The sequence below is a fragment of the Nerophis lumbriciformis genome, linkage group LG14 (assembly GCF_033978685.3).
Source record: "Nerophis lumbriciformis linkage group LG14, RoL_Nlum_v2.1, whole genome shotgun sequence".
NCBI lineage: Eukaryota > Metazoa > Chordata > Actinopteri > Syngnathiformes > Syngnathidae > Nerophis > Nerophis lumbriciformis.
Window position 1 is genome coordinate 22,417,996 of NC_084561.2, and position 21,547 is coordinate 22,439,542.

The 21,547-nt window shown below is 39.7% G+C and overlaps 2 protein-coding genes across 7 annotated transcripts in view; one reads left to right on the forward strand and one right to left on the reverse strand.

Moving 5' to 3' along the window:
- The first annotated feature begins 255 nt into the window (after window positions 1–255).
- rfx2 (regulatory factor X, 2 (influences HLA class II expression)) overlaps window positions 256–21,547 on the forward strand; it is a 123,536-nt gene continuing 102,244 nt past the window's right edge. For all 3 annotated transcript variants that reach the window (XM_061975815.2, XM_072914659.1, XM_072914658.1), the window contains exon 1: window positions 256–530. The gene's annotated coding sequence lies outside the window, so the exon portion shown is untranslated. The remainder of the gene's footprint in view (window positions 531–21,547) is intronic.
- Window positions 3,614–21,547, reverse strand: part of acsbg2 (acyl-CoA synthetase bubblegum family member 2) — a 58,297-nt gene continuing 40,363 nt past the window's right edge. For all 4 annotated transcript variants that reach the window (XM_061975810.2, XM_061975809.2, XM_061975808.2 and 1 more), the window contains 11 exons: window positions 19,722–19,810; window positions 17,230–17,350; window positions 17,068–17,148; window positions 16,830–16,979; window positions 13,162–13,338; window positions 12,778–12,959; window positions 12,435–12,677; window positions 8,466–8,683; window positions 8,159–8,298; window positions 6,198–6,441; window positions 3,614–4,761 (listed from right to left, as the gene is read on the reverse strand). In XM_061975810.2, coding sequence (XP_061831794.2) covers window positions 4,643–4,761; window positions 6,198–6,441; window positions 8,159–8,298; window positions 8,466–8,683; window positions 12,435–12,677; window positions 12,778–12,959; window positions 13,162–13,338; window positions 16,830–16,979; window positions 17,068–17,148; window positions 17,230–17,350; window positions 19,722–19,810 — 1,764 coding nt within the window. In that variant the 3' untranslated portion in view covers window positions 3,614–4,642. The remainder of the gene's footprint in view (window positions 4,762–6,197; window positions 6,442–8,158; window positions 8,299–8,465; window positions 8,684–12,434; window positions 12,678–12,777; window positions 12,960–13,161; window positions 13,339–16,829; window positions 16,980–17,067; window positions 17,149–17,229; window positions 17,351–19,721; window positions 19,811–21,547) is intronic.

Genomic DNA, 21,547 nt, shown 5'->3' on the forward strand with positions numbered 1-21,547 from the left:
ACCCCGACTTAAACAAGTTGAAAAACCTATTCGGGTGTTACCATTTAGTGGTCAATTGTACGGAATATGTACTGTACTGTGCAATCTACTAATACAAGTTTCGATCAATCAATCAATGCAGACGCATGGTTGCAATACTCATCTTCGTCGCAGAGTGGCAGCAGTGAGGACGGTAGCGACGCCCAGCCTTTTACGGATCGCTCACTTACGTAACCAAAATGCAATGCATCATGGGAAGTACTGAAGTGGCGCCAAACAAGTTCAAAACCCCAGCCGGCGAGGAGTTAGTTGTGTAATCTAATTTACCGACGTGTCTAACAACGAAAATGCCATTAACACAACAAACATGGAGCTAAAAGCTCAAAATGAACACCGACTCACTGTTGGTAGCAGCTCGAAGTTGTTTTTTTTTCCAGGGAGAAGATAAGAAGATAATGGAGGTCTTTCATGTGTGGGTGACTTGACAGGTTTTTATCGTCCAAGGACAGGAATGCCTTCGACGTCTGCATTGTCATCGAGGAAAATATCAGGTACAAAAGTTCCTTTTTTCATATTAATCCATCAAAAATAAAAATAAATCACTTTTCCCGACCCGCACACAACAAACACAAAGGGTGTTGGTATTGCTTATTAGAAGCCACACGCGCGCGGTCTCCTGCGCCCTACTTTTGACGTTCATCCATCCATTTTTTCTACCGCTTGTCCCTTTTGGGGCCGTAGGGGGTGCTGTCAGAGACTCCCGAAATTCAGCGCCTCTCCCGAAAACCTCCCGGGACAAATTTTCTCCCGAAATTCAGGCGGAATTCAGCGCCTCTCCCGAAAACCTCCCGGGACAAATTTTCTCCCAAAATTCAGGCGGAGCTGGAGGGGGTCTCCAGCTCCATGCGGACATGAGTGACATATTTCGACAACGGCCAGCCTGTTCTCACTTCTGCTTTCCCACAATATAAACAGCGTGCCTGCCCAATCACATTATAACTGTAGAATGATCGAGGGCGAGTTCTTGGTTTCTTATGTGGGTTTATTGTTAGGCAGTTTCATTAACGTCCTCCCAGCGCGGTAACAACACACAACAACAGCAGTCACGTTTTCGTCTACCGTAAAGCAGTTCTTCTGCCGTAAACAGCAATGTTGTGACACTCTTTAAACAGGACAATACTGCCATCTACTGTACATGCATGTGACAATAACATCTAGGGCTTTTAGAGAGTGCAGTGCACAACTGCTATACATATATATATATATATATATATATATATATATATATATATATACACGTATATAGCTGGAATTCACTGAAAGTCAAGTATATCATATATATTTATATATGAAATACTTGAGTATTTCTTATATATATATATATATATATATGAAATACTTGACTTGGTGAATTCTAGCTGTAAATATACTCCTCCCCTCTTAACCACGCCCCCTCACTCAACCACGCCCCCTCTCCCCACCCCCCACCTCCCGAAATCGGAGGTCTCAAGGTTGGCAAGTATGCGTGGGCGGAAGGCGGGGTACACCCTGGACAAGTCGCCACCTCATCGCAGGGCCAACACAGATAGACAACATTCACACTCACATTCACACACTAGGGCCAATTTAGTGTTGCCAATCAACCTATCCCCAGATGCATGTCTTTGGAGGTGGGAGGAAGCCAGAGTACCCGGAGGGAACCCACGCAGTCACGGGGAGAACATGCAAACTCCACACAGAAAGATCCCGAGCCCAGCATCGAACCCAGGACCTTTGTATTGTGAGGCACACATACTAACCACTGTGCTTTTGACGTCAATATAGAAAAATAATTTATAAACGCTCTTATTTCTAAAATGTGTATGAATTTCCTTAACATACTCTGTAGTTATTTATTAAATCATAAGGATTTCTTCAATCGTCTTGATTTTTGGACCCCAGGCACTTTAGGCGGTGCCAGATAGAAAATGACAAATTATCGCACGGAAAGTTGAAGATTATGGTATTTAAGAGAAATTGTCGATTTGACGTTGCACAGAACCATTTGCTACTGTAATCTAGTCTGCCTCAATGTACGGGCTTACCTGGGCTGAAGCCCAGAGGCCCTTGATTTTGACAGCGCAATGCAATAATTGGTGTACATAACTGTCAATCACAAGCTATGTGCACATGGACACATTTAATCGGATTAAATGCCCCACCGTAATAAAAATGCCTCATGTAAACACGCCGTTCGTAATATTCTGACCCGATCACACACGTTTGGATCAAACTTTCACTCCGAACGGGACGGGTGGCTTATGCCGAAAGTCAATTCGGATTGTAGCACATGAAAACACATCTTCTGAAATACGGGTTAGAATGATCCTTATCACGCATGTCTTTGATGTTAACTACACTTCAATGGTGGTGCGAGGACTAAATGTAATAGTCTCGGAATTAAGCAATTGTCTTGCTGCTGTCTCCTCCCATTCAGCATGTATAGAAGTAGCGTTGCATACCGTTGAGTTTGTTGCTTTAAAATGAGACGAGCAAAAACAAAAGTATGGCATGGAGGGTCACGTGTCGATGTAACAATGAAAGAAGGGACCCGGTGGTCGTCTTAACGAGCTGTTTTATTCACGACATTGCAGCTACTCTTAAGTGCTAACTGCTAGCCTCAGACACATACACAGAATGTCGTAACATAAAGACGTCGCAACCCGTACATAATTACAACATAAAAAGCACATAATAGCTCTATTTCAAAAAGAGAGGTAAAACAAAAGTAGTGAACAGAAGGAAAAAATTATAAATACCGTGATTACGTTGGGCAAGCAGAAAAACACGAAGCCATGTTTGTTAACAGAGGAAGTCTAATGCTTCTTCAGCACGTGCAGTGAACAAACTCGTCCAAAAGATGGCACCCTAGCAAAAATAATGCGTTTAGGTGAGGTTCTGCGCATGGCAGTCAAGTATTCCGATTTAAGGTGTGGTGCATGAAAATGCACGTCATATTCAGATCTGTAATAAAGTTAAGGGAAAACGAAAGGGGGTCGAAGAAAATGACTCTTAAAATATCACTTTTATCATCTTCTGGAATACAATCAGACCATGCTTGTGTCTGCAGCGATCACTTTGTAAAAAGTTTGTTTGAACATTTGATCTGTTTTGAGAAACTTTCTCTACTATGTTAGTTGTGTTTGATAGCAGAATTACACGTTAAGGGGAGGACGATAGATCGCATCAGTTTGTGTTTTGTGGTTGCTATGACTAAATATAACTATAATTGTGATGGTTTACTGCAGCAGATGCTACCAATAAACTTCAAATAAAGTATCTCTACAAAAAACCCTCTTAATTTGTCATCTGGCAACACCAAGCACAATACAGGATGCATCCTGTTTCTTTTTGCAAGTCATTTATTGGAGCAGTCAAGTGATCAAATCTTATGGGATTTTTGATCATACAGAGGGTGAAATAATCGGACAACTACAATATTAATCTTACGTCTTGTAAGACGACTGTCACTTCTTACAATTTATTCATTAGAAATTGTATTTTCCCTTCTTGAATCTAACGTGTGCCATTTATTTTTCCCACCCAACAAGCCTCAGCTGCTGTGCAAATGTGTAAATAAGACAAGCACAAGCTATGAGGGTGTTCAACCTTTATTCCATATCTGATCATTGACATTAGTTCGCAGCATTTTGCACCAAGTGCTAATAGAGTCCAGTTTACAGGCAACTTCACAGCTTCATGCCATATGTTGAATGACACTAATAGCACATTCCTTCATTAGAGAGGTGGAACTGGAAATCTGATGGCACAGAATACTAGGAAAAAGCTCAAAAGTGACCCCACTGACCCCCTCATGTACACAAAAACTGTATCGTATATATCATAAATTACACCACATTGACCCTGAACTTAGTTAGTTTGAGCGCCGTCAAACCCACCGTCATAAAACAATCAAGAGTGCTACAAATGCCAGAAATATTCTCTGTTCAGACTTCATCTACACATCACAACTCTTTGGATTCCAACATTTCAAGTAGGACACGTCTTCTTTTGAAATCAAGTTGCATGAAGTGCGGCGACGGTAAAAAGAGGCCAAAGGCAGATCGATATAGTTGCAAATCGACAGTTGTATACATTAAAGTGAGCAACAAAAAAAGAGACATATTTACAATGCAGTGTAATGCAGCAATAGTGCACACTGGAGTTAAAGCGGTGTGCACACAGGCCATCCAGCACAGAGATAGCCAAAAAGCTTCACATATATGGCTTGGATGACAAAATTATTTACATCCTTCTTGTTCTATTTGCAGTCAATCCTGGCCTACTAAGGCAACAGAAGTGAAGTAGACCGCTTGCATTTCACTTGAAATGAAGCTCATTTATGGCCAAACTGGAAATAAATACACAACCATTTTCAAACATTCTATGGATTCAATTTTAGATTGACGTATTACAGTGCAACAATAATATATATTTTGACAGTTGCTGTGATTTATAAATAGTTCAGCTTACTTGTGTCTTCAAAAATCATAAAGCTCTTTCACAACCTCACAAATGTAAACTGTGACATAACAAGCAAACAAACACGAACAAAGTAAGGCAATGGAGGACATTAAAAAAAAGAATGATAAATGCGAGAAGCGAGCACAGGTGTGTGCAAGCTCTACTTGGGGGGCAGCAGGTTGTCAGGGGTCGTTGGAGATGAGACTTCTTTGTAAAAGTTGTCTATCTGCTCTTTGTACAGCTTGGCTACCACTGGTCGTTTCAGCTTCATAGTGGGACCTGCAATGGTAATGGTGTTAAATCAAAGCACAACCTGATTAGATACACAATGTTGGAAAAGAAGTAGGAGCACGGCAATCTTATTTAAACACTTCCCCTTCTTCAACTCTATCAGCAATGTGTTTACGTCCTGTGCTGTTACTGTGATTTTGGTATAATGATTTGCTGTGGCCACTCATTTGGGACGACCTCGCTCAAAAACACTTTATAATGGGACTGTCTGTGAATGAAGTTACAACTCTGTACAGTAGGGGGCGCAGTGTATCGTAACTCTACTTCTAAACACCTTTAATGCACAGAGAATAAGAAGGCATATCAGGAGGTATTAGTTTTATTACCTTAGGACCATATTCTCCCATGTGCTTAAGGGAAAAGGGTGCACAACTGCACGGATTCTGGCTGAGTGGCATTAATAGCTAAGATAAGCTGCCTTTAAACAACACAATAAATAAATGCTTAGTATAGTTTAATAAGTGTAGAAGGAACCGTGTTGCTGCGTAAAGTAAGCAGTTATTATTAATAAGTAGATTTGTCAAGGGAGAGGATAATATAGCAGCTGTTGGTGTGTCACTACACGATAATTGTATGCAATAAAAAGGAATAAGGAACTAGTTTAAATATTCCGATCTTACCCATGGATGGTGGAATGGGCAAAATAAAATCTTAAATAAAACATCCCTAGACAAAGACTTCTTTACAAACTTATTTCTTCTTTTGCTTCTAGATAGCTTAGCGGCTAGCTTAGCTATAAGCATCCCTGCTTTCAGTGTATAGAAAGTTTAGCCTCATTCTAATACTTGATAATGATACTTCATGTATTAAGAGAGAAATGTCTTATTTGCTGCAATGGAGGTGATTATTTTTAGTTTAGGGGAGCGGTTCCACACTGTGTATGGAGATGCATAATTAACTGCTAGCTTGTCAGCCGGGGAACTAAAAAGAATAAATAGTAGCCAGAGGGGATCGGTGTTTGTAATTGGTATTGAAAGGCAATAATGGCGGTCACATACCTTTTCAAGAATATTGTCTGACACTGATCCGTAGCTGATCGATCGGCACATTGAACATTTTCCCGGGTATCATTATCGAGTTGAACATTTTAAGTCTGTATTTATATAACGCTTTACTATACCTGGAATGATACCCAGAGTGCTTTACATTATACGTCACATTCACACACTGATGGCAGACGCTGCCATGCAAGACACTAACCCTACTAATAACACAAATGTTTGGATGTTATTTTTAGCCTCATTCCAAAATAAAATATATATATATTATTAAATTAGCCATAACATCCTTTGATTTTTAGTGGAAAAAGGTTTGGACACCTGTGTGTGATGGTATCGGCCAATAAACAACTTTTCAGTGTCTGTATCGGACATGAGGAAGTGGCATCCCTAATATTTACTCCCACTGAGGTCTCGTCTACTCACCCAGTTCCCCTCCCGTGACGGAAAAGTCTTTCTCCAGAATGTGCCACTTCTGGATGCGTTGAGCATTGGAGGTTGCTTTCTCGTTCACGCGGTTGATCCCCTCCTGGATGGCGGCATTGATGGTGCGATCGCGGCCACCTGCGATCTCAGAGACGCGCGTGGCCTTGCTGCCCAGTTTCTTGCAGATCTCCACCACCTCTGGGGTGAGCTCGTCCAGCGGGGCAGCTTCTGCATTCACCTCGCACTGCAGAGGAAATCAAGGCTTTTACCGTATTTCCCGCACTATAAGGCGCACCTAAAAACCTCAAATTTTCTCAAAATCTGACAGTGCGCCTTATATATGGACCAATATTGAGCCACAACAAACCTAAGCTTCATTTTCATAAAGTTTAGGTCTCGCAACTACGGTAAACAGCCGCCAACTTCTTTTAAAGTTAAAGTTAAAGTACCAATGATTGTCACACACACACTAGGTGTGGCGAGATTATTCTCTGCATTTGACCCATCACCCTTGATCACCCCCTGGGAGGTGAGGGGAGCAGTGGGCAGCAGCGGTGGCCGCGCCCGGGAATCATTTTGGTGATTTAACCCCCAATTTCAACCCTTGATGCTGAGTGCCAAGCAGGGAGGTAATGGGTCCCATTTTTTTTATAGTCTTTGGTATGACTCGGCCGGGGTTTGAACTCACAACCTACCGATCTCAGGGCGGACACTCTAACCACTAGGCCACTGAGTAGAAGAAGTTCTTCTTCTACGGTAAGCAGCCGCCGAGTTCATTTTCCCTCGTAGAAGAAGAAGCGCTTCTAACCCAAAAATGGCTCCTATTAAGAGACACGCTTACGACGCAGAGTTTAAACTTAAGACGATCAGTCACGCAGTAGAACACAGGAATAGAGCATCAGCGGGAGAATTGAACATAAACGAATCAATGGTGTTTAATTCGGACACTGAAATTCGAGGGATTCGTGGATGAGGAATAACTTAAAAGTCCATACACTTGACAATTTTGTATGATGTGTAAGTGCTTTGTAAAAGGGAAACTCCCAGGAAGCTGTAATAGCTTATAAGCAGGGGCCCCAATACAGTACATGTAAGATAAAAAGGTACAACATTAATAACATTTTCACATGCTTACATCCTAAATCATTTCATACATTCACACATTGTTAGTTTCAATTTGTACTCTTGAATTCATTTTCTGGTAGGTGGTAGTCTTGCACATTGTAATTTTGCCAATAATAAGTATGTCTTTTAATATGAATACTACAATGGCAAATGTTCATTAATTATTAATGTAACAATAAACAAACAATAATACATCTCTTGTTTTGTATGATTGGTATTGTGTTTCATCCTTTAGGGTTCATGGTGTGGTATAATGTAGCAATAATTCATGTTTCAAAAGTTTTTAAAATGTTCTCAATGAAGTAGATTGTGTGATTAGACGGTCAAGTTCATTCCAGATATTTGGGCCTTTACACGTTATACTAAAGCTTGTGTCTTTTGAGTTTACGGCGTTTGCCCTTTAGCCAATGTTTTCTTCTAGTGTTATGTGTATGTGTGGAAGACGTGATAGGAATGAGCTCACAGAGCCCGTCATTCAGCTTATATACCACATTATAGAACACACATGCACTATGTATATTAAACGTTACTCTCGGTGAGTTTCATAAGCTTTATTTTATAAAAGAGTGGATTTGAGGGTGCATTGAAGTACGGCTCATATTACTTTCTTTTCAAGAATTTGTAATTTTTCTAGATAACTAAGATAAGTTGGGTTTGTGCAATATTACCAATCAACCACCAGATGGCAGTGTGCAATCAAAACAAGCAAGTTAGTTTTGAGTTTGGCAGACATAATCAAATTATTTTCTTCAAAACACCTTATCTACAAGATGTTCTCTTTGATGACTTCCAGGCTGCCAAGCTTATATAGATATAGAGAGAATGTTTGTTCATACCTTGATGGTGATCAGCATGGACAGAAACTTCCTCTTGTCTCCAATCAGCATAGCGTTGCTTATCAGCGGCAAGGCTTCCTTCACTGCATCCTCGATAGGGACAGGAGGGATGTTCTCTCCTCCTGCTGTGATAATCAACTCTAAAATCCAAAAACAGTTTTCGATGTAAAAATTCTTATACACATGTTCCTAAGAGGCTCAAAATATATTTTAATTAAGTGTTCTTCTCATGATGAAATCCTATTAAAAAAAAAAAAAAAAGACCAGTGCTGCCCTCCACTGGCTCTTCCAGGCTTTGCAAGCGTACCTTTGATTCTGCCAGTGATGAATAAGAATCCACTTTGGTCGCGTTTTCCCAAGTCGCCAGAGTGCAGCCAGCCCTCCGCATCAAGAGCTTCCTCTGTCTTGTCGGGCATGTTGAGGTAACCCATAAAGATGTGGCGACCCCAGAAGCAGATTTCGCCGTTCCCGTACTCGTCTGGGCTGTGTAGCTTTGTCTTGCAGCCTGGGAGCTCCTTGCCACAGCTGTGTGACAAAACATGGCCAAATGTAACTCTCAGGAGACAGGCTTATCTTTTTGGCCATGATTCTTATAATGTTATTCTATAATCAAGTCATTTCAGGATTCCGCGGGCATTTTTTGTGATTGTTGCCTCCTAAAATGCCTGAATTCATGCCCGCTTTTTCAGAAAGTTGCAATGTTTCGAGTCTTAAATTTGTCAGCAACATTGAATCAACATCCATCCATCCATTTTCTACCGCTTGTCCCGTTCGGAGTCGCGGGGGTGCTGGAGCCTATCTCAGTAGCCAATCAACCTATCCCCAGGTGCATGTCTTTGGAGGTGGGAGGAAGCCGCAGTAACCGGACGGAACCCACGCAGTCACGGGGAGAACATGCAAACCACACAGGAAGATCCCGAGTGCAGGATCGAACGCAGGACCTTCGTATTGTGACATGAGATATGAATTTGGTAGTAAGGATTGGTTTCTTGTAACCTTAACCTCAAAACGCTTACGAAAACATAGGGGAAATACTGGAACACAAATACTGTACTGATGTATTATTGGTTTTAACACCAAAAATGATTCCCGGGCGCAGCCACCGCTGCTGCTCACTGCTCCCCTCACCTCCCAGGTGGTGAACAAGGGGATGGGTCAAATGCAGAGGACAAATTTCATCACGCCTAGTGTGTGCGTGATAGGGGTGTAACGGTACGTGTATTTGTATTGAACCGTTTTGGTACGGGGGTTCGGTTCAGAGGTGTACCGAACGAGTTTCCACACGAACATATTCTGCCTCTGTCAGTTCTGTACACAGCACCCAGCATTGTCCCAACCACACAACCATCTGATTGTTTACAAACAGAGCGGTAACAGCCAATCAGCAGTGCGTATTCAGAGCGGTAACAGCGAATCAGCAGTGCGTATTCAGAGCGTGTGTAGTCAGTGCTTAGCGTTTAGCAGGTAAGCATCAGGCAGCGGACTCTCCCCAAATTATAATAAACACCTCCCAGTCAACTACCAATAACATCACTATGAGCCCGTTGACCTTCTAGAAATATAAAAGGCAGCTCAGCTCGCTCGCAGTCCTGGCTAGAGGTGAAGGCTAATTCGCTTTTAGCGTAACGTTAGCTCATTTTGCGGTGTGTGTGTGCGTGCGTGTGTTACGGACAGCAAAGCCCTGTCATTTCACTTTACCTTTTTCTGTGTTGATTGAGCTGTGTTGAAGCAGCAAAAAAGGACATTATGTTAAATGAAGAGTTTCTGTCTCTGATAGTTGATATAATAATGTAACTGCATAATAAAGCCTACATGAACTCCATGGTGTTCAGGGATGAATAGTCTCTCCTATTGCTATTGTACTATTTTTTCAGCTATAGTTACATTAATCATTAGTAATGGAGCAGCCTAGTTTTGAATGGCAGGGTCCCTGCTATGTTGATAAAAATATAACATTTACATAATAAAAATGAACTACAGGCTTCCCAAATGCTGTAATAAATTAAGCATGATGAGTTGACTTGAAACTGTTTAATGCTGCACTTTTTATATGGAGAAGAAAAGTTTTGTCATTTGATTTAATCTGAGCAACAACTTGAGGCAGTTTGTTGATTAACGTGGGCAGAATTATTATAGTGTTCCCAATGTTAAAAGGATAAAGCAATTGTTTACAAATTTGGTAAATAACCCAAAAATTTATATTTTGTTGTTTTCTTACTGTACCGAAAATGAACCGAACCGTGACCTCTAAACGAGGTACGTACCGAACCAAACTTTTTGTGTACCGTTACACCCCTAGTGGGTGACAATCATTGGTATTTTAACTTTAACTTATACCACACAAACCTAAAAGTAGACAGTGGATTGCATAAAATCATGTACTCAAAGCTCATTGTCAAATCACTGTTTCACATGTTTCAATTAAATACAACAAATAATCATTATAATTACAGAAAGAAACACCAAAGTCTCCCTATTGTCTGCGGTTTGCTCTTTTATCGACACATTGCAGACAGTCTGCATTTATGTTTTACACTTGAAAAGTGTTTGTCCATTTTAAACATTTATATTCCATAACATTTATCCCCGCACGTAAAAGCATTTGTGAACTGTTGAGAACAATCTGTAGCACTAATCTTTGTTGGTAAATGAGAGACGATGACAGATCATCATCACACCAAGATCTCTAGCATTTAAATTCTGCCATTGCAAATGACAACCTGTTCTTAATTGTCTTACCCTGGATAAATAAATATTAACTGAATATATAATTACATGTAAACTAGGGAGTAAAGGTTTATATACTACATCTTCCAAAAGGCTTCATGCCATAGACAGGAAACGGAAGTAGGTCAAAGCCTCGTGGGAGGAATAAGAGAAGAGTTGATATCTTGTTACATGTTGTTCCTGCTAAGTCTACACAAAAAAAAAAAAACACTACATTTGATTATTGTGATTGTTGACTTGTGCATTTGAGCGCCACTAAGAGGGAAATGTAATCAACAAAAAGGACGCTGATCAGACAAAATGTGCGGAGGAAGCATCATTCGCGGGGATTAGTTTAGTGTGAATTGGCGCGATCGCAACGTTGTGAAATCCTGGAGGTACTGAACTATTCATGACCGTTCCTAAGAGGGTTTTTCAAGTAAAATGTTAACATTTCAATGTCACAGGTGTACGATATCCACTGACAGTTATTCCACAATACCCCAAAGCCAAACAGGACATTAAATTCCTTCATTTTTCAACTGGACATTAAAACATTTTGGATTTATATATTTTTTTGCTTAAATATCTCAATCAACTTTAGCCTAAACAACAAACACATTTGTTGAATTTAAATTTTAACCCTTTGAACAATGCCTATTGATCAAATTATTTCACAGTTGTCGTGTTTAGTGTGTATTCCTTGTTTAGTGCTCTCATTTTTGTTCTACTTCCTAGTTTGGTTTTGTCTTGCAGCGACTTCCTCCACTGTTTTGAGGGCTGTTTCCCCACACCTGCTTTTGAATAGTGATCAGGGGACTCACCTTCTTCTGATTACTAATCAGGAGTGTTTATCTGCTAGTGTCGCCTTCCTTGCGACACTAGTTCGTTGACTAATGTTCATGGTGTGCCTTTCGTTTCTCACCTGCCAAGTAAGTACGGAGGCCTACAGGGGCAAACACGCTACAACTTCCAAAACAAACCCCCAAAACACATGGAATATGGGAAAACACAACAGAAGTATAATAAAACCTATGAAGGGCAAAATTAAATAAATACATCTTTAAGTAATTATTAAATGTGTCATTAAATATTATTTTTTTAATCAAATAAATACATGTGTTACTAAGTGTGTCATTAAATAATAACAATTAAATTAATCACATGAAAGTGTTAGTAAAGGAGAGGGAAATGTAAATACATGAGCGGGATGCCTGGAAGAAAGTTGGCAAAGTGAAAAGGTAAATTTTCTGTATTTAAACTTTTTTTTACACAACATTATAGTGCTAGCAATTTTAATGAGTTGTGTTTTCCCTCTATAGCATGTGTTTTGGGGGTTCATGTTTGTTTGGATGTTGCTTCGCATTTGCATGTGTTTTATCTGCACTTCTTCACCTACCATCTCTGCATCCTCGGGTCACGCCAAAATGAATCCAGAATGTTTTTACGCCCCGTCAAAAACTAACAAACTTTTATGTCCTGTTTGGCTTTGAAGATAACAAAAATGGAACGTTTCCAGAGGGTTAAAGTTATTAATAGTGTTCTTAGAACACAGAGGAACAACCAATACCTGGTCAGCCGGAAAGCATCTGGGAGGGAGACGGTGTGAGGTCCGGTGCTCTCGCTCATGCCGTAAAGCTCGTACAGTGGAATGTCCAGACTGAGGAAAAACTCCAGAGTGTCTCTTGTAATGGGGGCGGCGCCTGTGTAGCACCTGTAGCAGCGGTCCAGCCCCAGAGCCTTGCGCACCTTCTTGAACACAAGCTTCTTGGCTATTTGGTAGCTCAACGATGTTGGGTCTGCCACACTCGTTCTTCAAATAAAGAAAATAAACAAGTGCAGACAACGTGTCACATTTCAAAGCAAACCTAATAAAAAGGCATAACAAAAAGGCATTCAAATTGCGCACATACTGATTCATCTTTCTCAGATTGGTCTGCAGACCCACGTCTTTGGCCCAGGCGGCAACTTTTCGGCGCACAGTTGAGGACTTTGCTCCGACAGACTTCATCTTCTCTTGCATCTTTTCCCAGACACGTGGCACACCCAGGAAGGCGGTGGGCCTCACCTCTTTCATGGTATTCACTAAAGAGCCCTGAAACACACGTGCACTTGTTGAAAGACAATACTGTTTGCAAATAAAGAAGCACAGTTTACTTAAGAGGCACTCATAACCCTCTAGGGATAGACCTTTGATTTGTTACACAAGAAGTAAGTGGAGCATAGTCAGTGTGTTGTGTTCACAGCTGATTACACAGTGCTATTCATTGCGCACATGACACTCTGGGCCCTCTCACCTTAAGCGCGTCTGGGTCGGCGAAGTGTGTAACCCCACCGACCCTCATGTTGACCCAGATGTCGACCATCTGAGCTGCAATGTGGCTGAGCGGGAGGTAGCTGACCACCACCTCCTGGGACTCCGTGGCGTCCGTCAGGTGCACGTGGCGGCCGGTGGAAAGTGCAGTCCATGTCATCTAAGGGTAATACAAAGCAAAGGATACTGTACATTAATGGTTGTATAAAATTGACCTAGTAGGAGACAAATATACATTCCAAGCGCCACCAAAATAAGTTACCGTAGTTAAAAAGTTTGACTTTGCCAATAACTGTTTTAACTGGTCAAAGAAACTACTCATCTTAACTCTTACTAAAGGTGTACTGATCCGATATTAATGGATGGATAGACTTTCTTTATCCCACAATGGGGAAATTATGTGGTTGCAGTGCATATACATAAAGTCAACAAAAATAGGGTAAAAAAACACATGAAAACAAAGAAACATTAAAGATCGGATATCGGTCCGATATCAGCAAAAACATTGGCTTGCTCGGAAACAACGCTCCAATACAAGCAGTCATGCAGTGTGTTTTCTTGTGCAAAGCTGGACTGCCAGTTAACATATAAATGTCCCCCAATAAGCACACAAGTTTGAGCTTTCCTTGTATTCTAGTCAAGTCATTTACAAAAGGTAAACATGGTAGGAGCTAGTCCTTAATTGATCAATATTGCAGTACAAAACACAACATTTGTCAATACAAAGAAGTATAAAAAATGTATAGTTGCATATTACTTACAGATACAAAGTCTCCAAGGAAAACATGTAACAGAAAGCATCCAGTAACAAACATGTCTGGATCATTCAACTTCCTGCGTCATGAACTTAATGAATTATTGTAACCAGTAAGTGTCACTAAAATACAAATGAACACTTCAAAAGCATAACTGTCATAAGGTGTTTTTCATACTCATTGTTCTCTTGAATAATTTGACTTGATCAAGCTTTTTATAACATTCTACACTACAAAATCAAAAGTATGTTCCACCATTCGTGCTGATATATTAAGATCAGTTATAGCCAATACTCAAGGCTGAAGTGAAAAAGTTGTATTGGGACACCCCTAACTTTTACTACATAAAATACCACACAATAAGATTGTGTTTTTACATACAAACACAAAGGAGCAGCAAGGCAGCGCTTCAGACAAGTTTTCTGTCATTTATTAGTAATGTTTTACTGCTGTAATTTCAACACTAGTCCGTGTTGTTTTTTGGTAGCGTCATCATCCAAGTGCGGCGAAGTTCAGAAGCTTTTTGTGTAATGTGAACAGACAAAAACAGCAGCGTATTTTTTTAATACATTAGACAGCACTTTGTCATGTTAGTGGCCTTACTTTATGAACATAAAGTAGTCACATGACAATTATTGAACTAAAATAAAAACAAGACAATTTTTGCTTTTGCTAACGGTACAAAAATGTTTTATACTTTTTGGTATAAAGACATACTTGCCAACCCTCCCCGAATTTTCCGTGAGACTCACGAATTTCAGTGCCTCTCCCGAAAATCTCCCAGGACAACCATTCTCACGAATTTCTCCCGATTTCCAGCCGGACTTAAGGCATGCCCCCTCCAGGTCCGTGCGGCCCTGAGTGAGGACAGCCTGTCGTCACGTCCGCTTGGCCAACCAAAACGTAACCACAGAACACTATATGTTCTGTGGTTACTTTTTGGTTGGCCCTTGTATTGCGCACCCTGACGGCAAGTGTGGGAGTCGGTTCTGAAGTATGAAGTAAAGAGACGTAACTCCGTCACCTCGCCTGGTTATTGACTCCAACCCAGAATATTACACTGCCCATACCTATGTGCCTTCAAAGGCTGTGCTACTAGCTGCAAAGCATTGCACTTTCAAATACAACAATGAGTAGAGAGGAGTGTTATGTGTGTATATGTGTAAATAAATGAACACTGAAATTCAAGTATTTATGTGTATATATATATGTATATGGTATGTATATATATATATATATATATATATATATATAGCGAGAATTCACTGAAAGTCAAGTATTTATTTTATTTATATATATACACAGTATATATGTGTGTCTGTATATATGTATATGTATATATATATATATATATATATAAATAAGAAATACTTAAATTTCAGTGAATTCTTGCTATAAATATGCCCCGACCCTGCCCACCTCAAACCCCCCCCTCCCAAAATCTCCCGACTTTGGATTGATTGATTGATTGAGACTTTTATTAGTAGATTGCACAGTACAGTACATATTCCGTACAATTGACCACTAAATGGTAACACCCGAATAAGTTTTTCAAGTTGTTTAAGTCGGGGTCCACGTAAATCAATTCATGGAGGTCTCAAGGTTGGCAGGTATGTATAAAGAGGACGACAAAAATGGCATTATTCGCTTTATTTTAATATAAAATCTTTCGATACATTTAACATATGTTTCTTATTGCAATCGAATAACAATTTTGTGAACATGGTAGACAACTTGTATTTTATTAGTAAGTAAGCAAACAAAGGCACCTAATTTGGCTGCTGACATATGTAGTAACATATTGTGTCATTTCTCAGTCTATTATTTTGTCAAATTTATGAGAGAAAACAGTATAGAATTGATTATTAATCTACTTGTTCATTTACTGTCAATATCTGCTTACTTCTTGTTTTAACATGTTACATCTACACTTCTGTTAACATGTAATAAACACGTATTCTTCTGTTTGGATACTTTACATTAGTTTTGGTTGATACCACAAAATTGGGTATCGATCCGATACCAAGTAGTTACAGGGTCATATATTGGTCATAATTAATGTTCTCATGTCTTCAGGGACGTATTTCCTGAATTTATAAACATAATTTTTTTAAAGGAAAACATATTTTGTGACGATAAAAATTATCGATGTAATCATTGTAGTATCGACGAGATATGCTCTTGTACTTGGTATCATTACTGTGGAAGTCGGGTGTAGATCCACCCATGGAATTTGTTTACATTGAGGAGAGCCAGATTGCTGTTAGCGGTGAGCTATTGTATCCTCCTACAGTGTGTAATGAAGCATGTTTAGCTATTCCTCGTCCTGCAAGGGTGATACTTCTAAGAAACGTACGGTTGGTTGCAAGGATTAGTGATTTAGAAGTAGCTAAAACACTGCCAACTGCAGATGAATGAGACGCTAGCTAGCAGGCCATGTTTTAAAGTACTTCTTGTAGAGTGGAATTTCAATGTCATCGCTTCACTTTTGTTAGTTTTAAGCCAAAATGCGTCCGTTCTCCCTTTCTGTCTACATACCGTGTCTGAGAGTACCAAATCTAAGTGTTGACATAGCCTAGCAAACTAAAAGTGATCAATGAAACATGTCATCAAACTACTGTTGATAAAATATGATGAATGAAATGTGACACAAATGATTTTGAAAAAATGTATGTCTTTGATTTTTTCCACACACAAGTCATAAAGAAGAGCAGCAGTCTCATATTTGTATAGTAAAGTTATCTTTAGCAATAATAATAGCAGTAGTTTATTGATCGATTTGAAAGGGAGTTCCTATAGAAAGAGTATAATCAAAGCAGTTTTGTAATTTTTCCAAGTGGAAAGATCTGAGAGGATCACATGGCTAAAAAGAGGCACAAATTCAGGTGGGACTTACGTTGTCATGGCTCAGCATGACCCCTTTGGGCTGCCCGGTGGTCCCTGAGGTGTAGATGAGTGTGCAGCACTGATTAGGCTTCTGGCTAGAGATGATTTCATCAAGCGGCGCATCAGGCTCGTCACGTCCCAGCTCCATGAACTCATCCCACTGTGAAGAAGAGACAGTATGAACATACTGCTGCTTCTGTGTGCATGGAGTATACTTCTGTTTGTCCATACTGGCAATGTTGACTTACACTGTACAGATTTGGTATCTTCTCTTTTAGTGCACCTTTGTACTGAATGATGGCTTTTAAGTGTGGCAGCTGGTCCTGCACCTGAGGACAAACACATTTGGAAATTGGTCAAAATGTGGCTCGTCGGTGCGAATGTGTAAATGTATACGGGTAGTGTCGCACCTGAAGGATCTTCTGCAGCTGCTTTTGGTTTTCCACCACGATGAAGTTGGCCTTGCAGTTCTCTGCCACATACTGGCATGCCTCTGGGGAATTGGTTGTGTAGATGCCTACAGCGAAGCCACTGCAACACAAAAGGCTCATGGTTAGCACACATTGGATGATTTCTTTACATTTATTTCCGATTGGAACCAATGCCAGCTAGTGTGGTTGTGTGGTATACAATAGGAGTGTAACCTTGCTCCCTGACACCTTCGTGAAAGCTTAAGGTTAACTAACTACTGTATACATATTTACCCTTAGGACCCAACTGTGTCTCGCTCAAAAAAGTGTCATACATTAGCGATAATAACTTTCAACGCTTGGAATCTTTTAAAAACTTCAGTCCTACCAATTGATAAAAAGTTTTTTGTTTTTTTTTGCCAACAGACTGTATGCATTTTTGTGCAATTGTGCACAATATATTCATATTTGCACACATAAATAAACAACCATAAAATGTGAAATGAAACATGAGTTTAAACTTGGACAACGTGCAGCCTTCATGCAAACATTTGAATCAAGTCATGTAGAGAAGTGCAGGTCTGTCAGAGGCACAACTTCAACAAATTCTCTGGGACACGCAAGATGTCGTCTTTACTTGGGATGTTCCAATCAAGATTGTATGCTGCCAATTCAGACACCAATCTTTTATAAGTGAGATCAGCCAATAACGATACCAATCACATGTATTAACTGTACATTTTTCATTGTATTTATGGTGAGTGCTATTGCCAATTTAGCAATATCAACACAATATTTAAACTAGTTCTTTATTCTCTTCATCTGTATAATATATTCAGCTTTCTCCTACAGTGATAATAGTACTTAATAATGAAACCGAGAAAATTGATTCAGTGTATTTGCTGCAATTTAAGTGAATATTATTAGCTTAGTTAGATGAGCGGCTCCACACTGCGTATGGAGACTAATTAGCTGCTTGTCAGCCGGGGACTAACGATAAATAGAATGTCATCCAGAGGGGATCAGCATATGTGATTGACAATAAAATGCGTTTATCTGCAATGGCGATCACGTACTTTTTCATGAAAATCGGCCGATACATATGCATGTCCGATCGATTGGCACATCCCTATTCTTTACTATGTTCACAAAATCATAACTGGACAAGGTCACTTTCACTACATTTCAGCAATTTAATGGCAGTTTAACTAATTTACGCTTATCAAAGCTCTATGAGAGTTATGCATCATGGTCGTTTGGCGCCTTCTGGTGGTTCTGCAAGAATTTGATTATTTTGGTTTTAAGTATTGTAAAATACCAAGATTGCAGTCTGTTAAAAAAAAAAGCATTTACAATGGAAGTCAAAGGGGCCGAAAGAGGTTTTTTATTTCCTATTTTAAGTATGTTGCAAACAAAAACACAATGCAGTTTAAAAAACTGGTTAAATTTCAGGCCGCTAACCTTCAAACTGAACAATACGTAACACTTGAAATGACCGTTTTATGCCACAGTGTTGCACAAGGGTTTTAAGAGTGTGCACTGGCCAATAATCATTTAGCTTGTTTCTGGACAATCTCACCTCTCAATCAGTAAACCCTGGTTCAAACTCTATCATCAGAAGATCTGAAGGATCTTTATTGTCATTGCACAAGTACAACGAAATGTCAGTTTCAGCACAACGCCGTTCGAGAGCAGACACACATTGTACAGGGCAACATAACAGGAACGCTGATGGGTCGCCATTTACGGCTCCCCGTAAAAGGTGGGGAAAAAGTAAGACGCCGGGCGAGAATGACTTAAAAAAAATAAGTCAATAGCCGAAGCTCATATACACGTTACAAAACAAAGAAGCAAGCATGAGAGATAAGTAAGAGGGAAAGGGAACGTCCACCTTCGATGAGTGCCTGTAAGGTACTGTTAACCTCCATAAATCCCTTCTGAGCATACTGAGGATCTTCAGCAGGACATTTTTATGCAATAACATTTTATTTAACTACCTGAACAAGCAGTGCTGTTCTATAACAGTCATAATGAGGGCCAAGGGACTCCGCTTATATCATGACAAAGCCAACTGTTTAGTGAGTTCAGGCCAAACTCTACCTCTCTCTTACGTAAAAGGTGGCACAGTTACCAGGGAACAAAAAATCAGCATAATCCCATAAAAAATGACCATTACATAAGCAGGTGTTTAGTAACTAAACTTTAGTTTTCTTTTTAATGAGAGGGGATTAACTGGTGTTGCGCCACGTACTAGCAGAGGAAAGGTTGCTAATTTGTACACTTGTGTTCCCCTTCATGCTTGTAATTATGTAAACAAAGATGCTTGTTTTTAGTTTGCCATCGTGCTGCATTCTAATAAAGTCAATTTGACTTTAAGCAAAGTTGGTGAAAACCAAGATTGGTTTCTGAACACCACAGTGTAAGTCATATGTTACCAGTGAGGGAACACAGAGCTCTTCTCTTTTAAGCTGGTGGATGAAGAAACAACTCACCCTGCCAAAATGGCTCCAATGTCAGCAATGAACCACTCCACAGAGTTGAAGCCTAGGATACCGACGCCATGGTAGCGTTGTAACCCAAGCTGTGGAGAGACAAACAAAAGTGAGTGTATACGCGTTTGACTTACACGTCAACACGTTCATTCCAATGTCATCAAATTTGCCAACATTCCGAAAATGATATGTACCCATTTCTTCATGGGTTCTAAAACCTAATTTATTTGACTATGAGAAAAGGAACAATTACATTTGTTGTTATTTCTAATGGGTTAGCAGGAACTGTCTCAGAATCTTCTGACCTCCTGTTTCAATATCAAAAGGATTGTCACTACAGAGGCCTACTATGTAGGTAGTCCTACATCCACTAAAATATCTCACATTTCAGCGACCATTTTTAGAACCGAGAAAATTCAACTTTATTGCAATTATGCGTCCATGATGCATGGATGCCTTGGAAGAAACACAAATTTAGTGTCTAGAAATTCACAAAATATGTTCTTCTGTTGCTTATTTTGTGTGTATTTAAGGGCTGGTAGTTGATAACAATTTAAGATATGTCAGTTTTATAGTTCATTAATCAGGAATAATGACTATTTGCAGGACTCGCTGCTTGTTGAGATAAGTGATGCATGTTTTAAAGTTAGCATCTTTAAAAATGTCCAATACCAGAAAAAGTTCAGAGATTTGCCACAAGTAGCTTTTTTGAATCCAATAGAATAGAATTGTATCAAGGACAGTTCAACATAGTTCCAAAACAATTAATGCAACTGATGTGCTGTCCAAAAAGGTTATAGCTTAATTGGGCTTTTAAATAAATAACATACTGTAACACACCATAAAATCAATCAATATACTAAAATAACAGTGAGATAAAATACATACTACAACGTAACACCTTAAAGTAAAAGTACCACTTGGGCTAAGAAGTTAATGTGTACAACTTTGTTTTCTCTTCAGTCAACACCTAACCTTGTTGTGAACAGATTAGTATTTGGGATTATTTTCATTAATGTTGGTAATGTTTTCCATAGTTGACTGCCTGTGATGGAAAAGGCAGATTGTGCAAATGTAGTTTTTCAATGGGATATTTTACAGTTCCCAACTATCATGCTCGTACTTGCGTTATTACTGTTAAGTTTGTTTAATGTACCAAGAGAGAGGCTTTGAGGCTAAATCATGTAAATGTTTAAAAGTAGGCTTCAAGAAACAGAAATAAATACAACTCTCAAAGATGGTTGTCAAAAGCATCAAAAGGTGTGTTAAGAAGTGGAGTTATGCCGTCAAATGTTTAGCGTTGTAATGACAAACTACATTGACAGACAGTGCTATTATTATGTGTTTAGGAAGAAGAAAAGGAGAGCACTAAATCTTATGTGTGGCAGGGCGCCAAACATAAATTAATGTATGGGAAACGTTGACATTCCACTAACAACCTGTGTAGCTCTGGCCCGAAAGGCTTGAGGCCCTGTCCACACGGACACAGTTACGGAAACACATAACCGGGGTTAAAACGATCTCCATCCACTCAAGTGTAGTTTAAAAACTGTCTCGATCTACACACAAACACATACACCAACTCTCATGCACATTTTGTTGCAGTGTCTTTCAAGACCATCAATATAGAGTGAAAATAGTATCCATCCATTTTCTACTGCTTGTCCCTCTCAGGGTTGCGGGGGTGGCTGGAGCCAATCCCAGCTGCATTCCAGCGGAAGGCGTTTGTAAAAGTCTGCGTTTTTAAGGACAAAAATATGCGTGTGCGTGTGGACAAGAGGCCTAAACGCATGGATACATATGTATTTATTAAGTATCCATGGTCC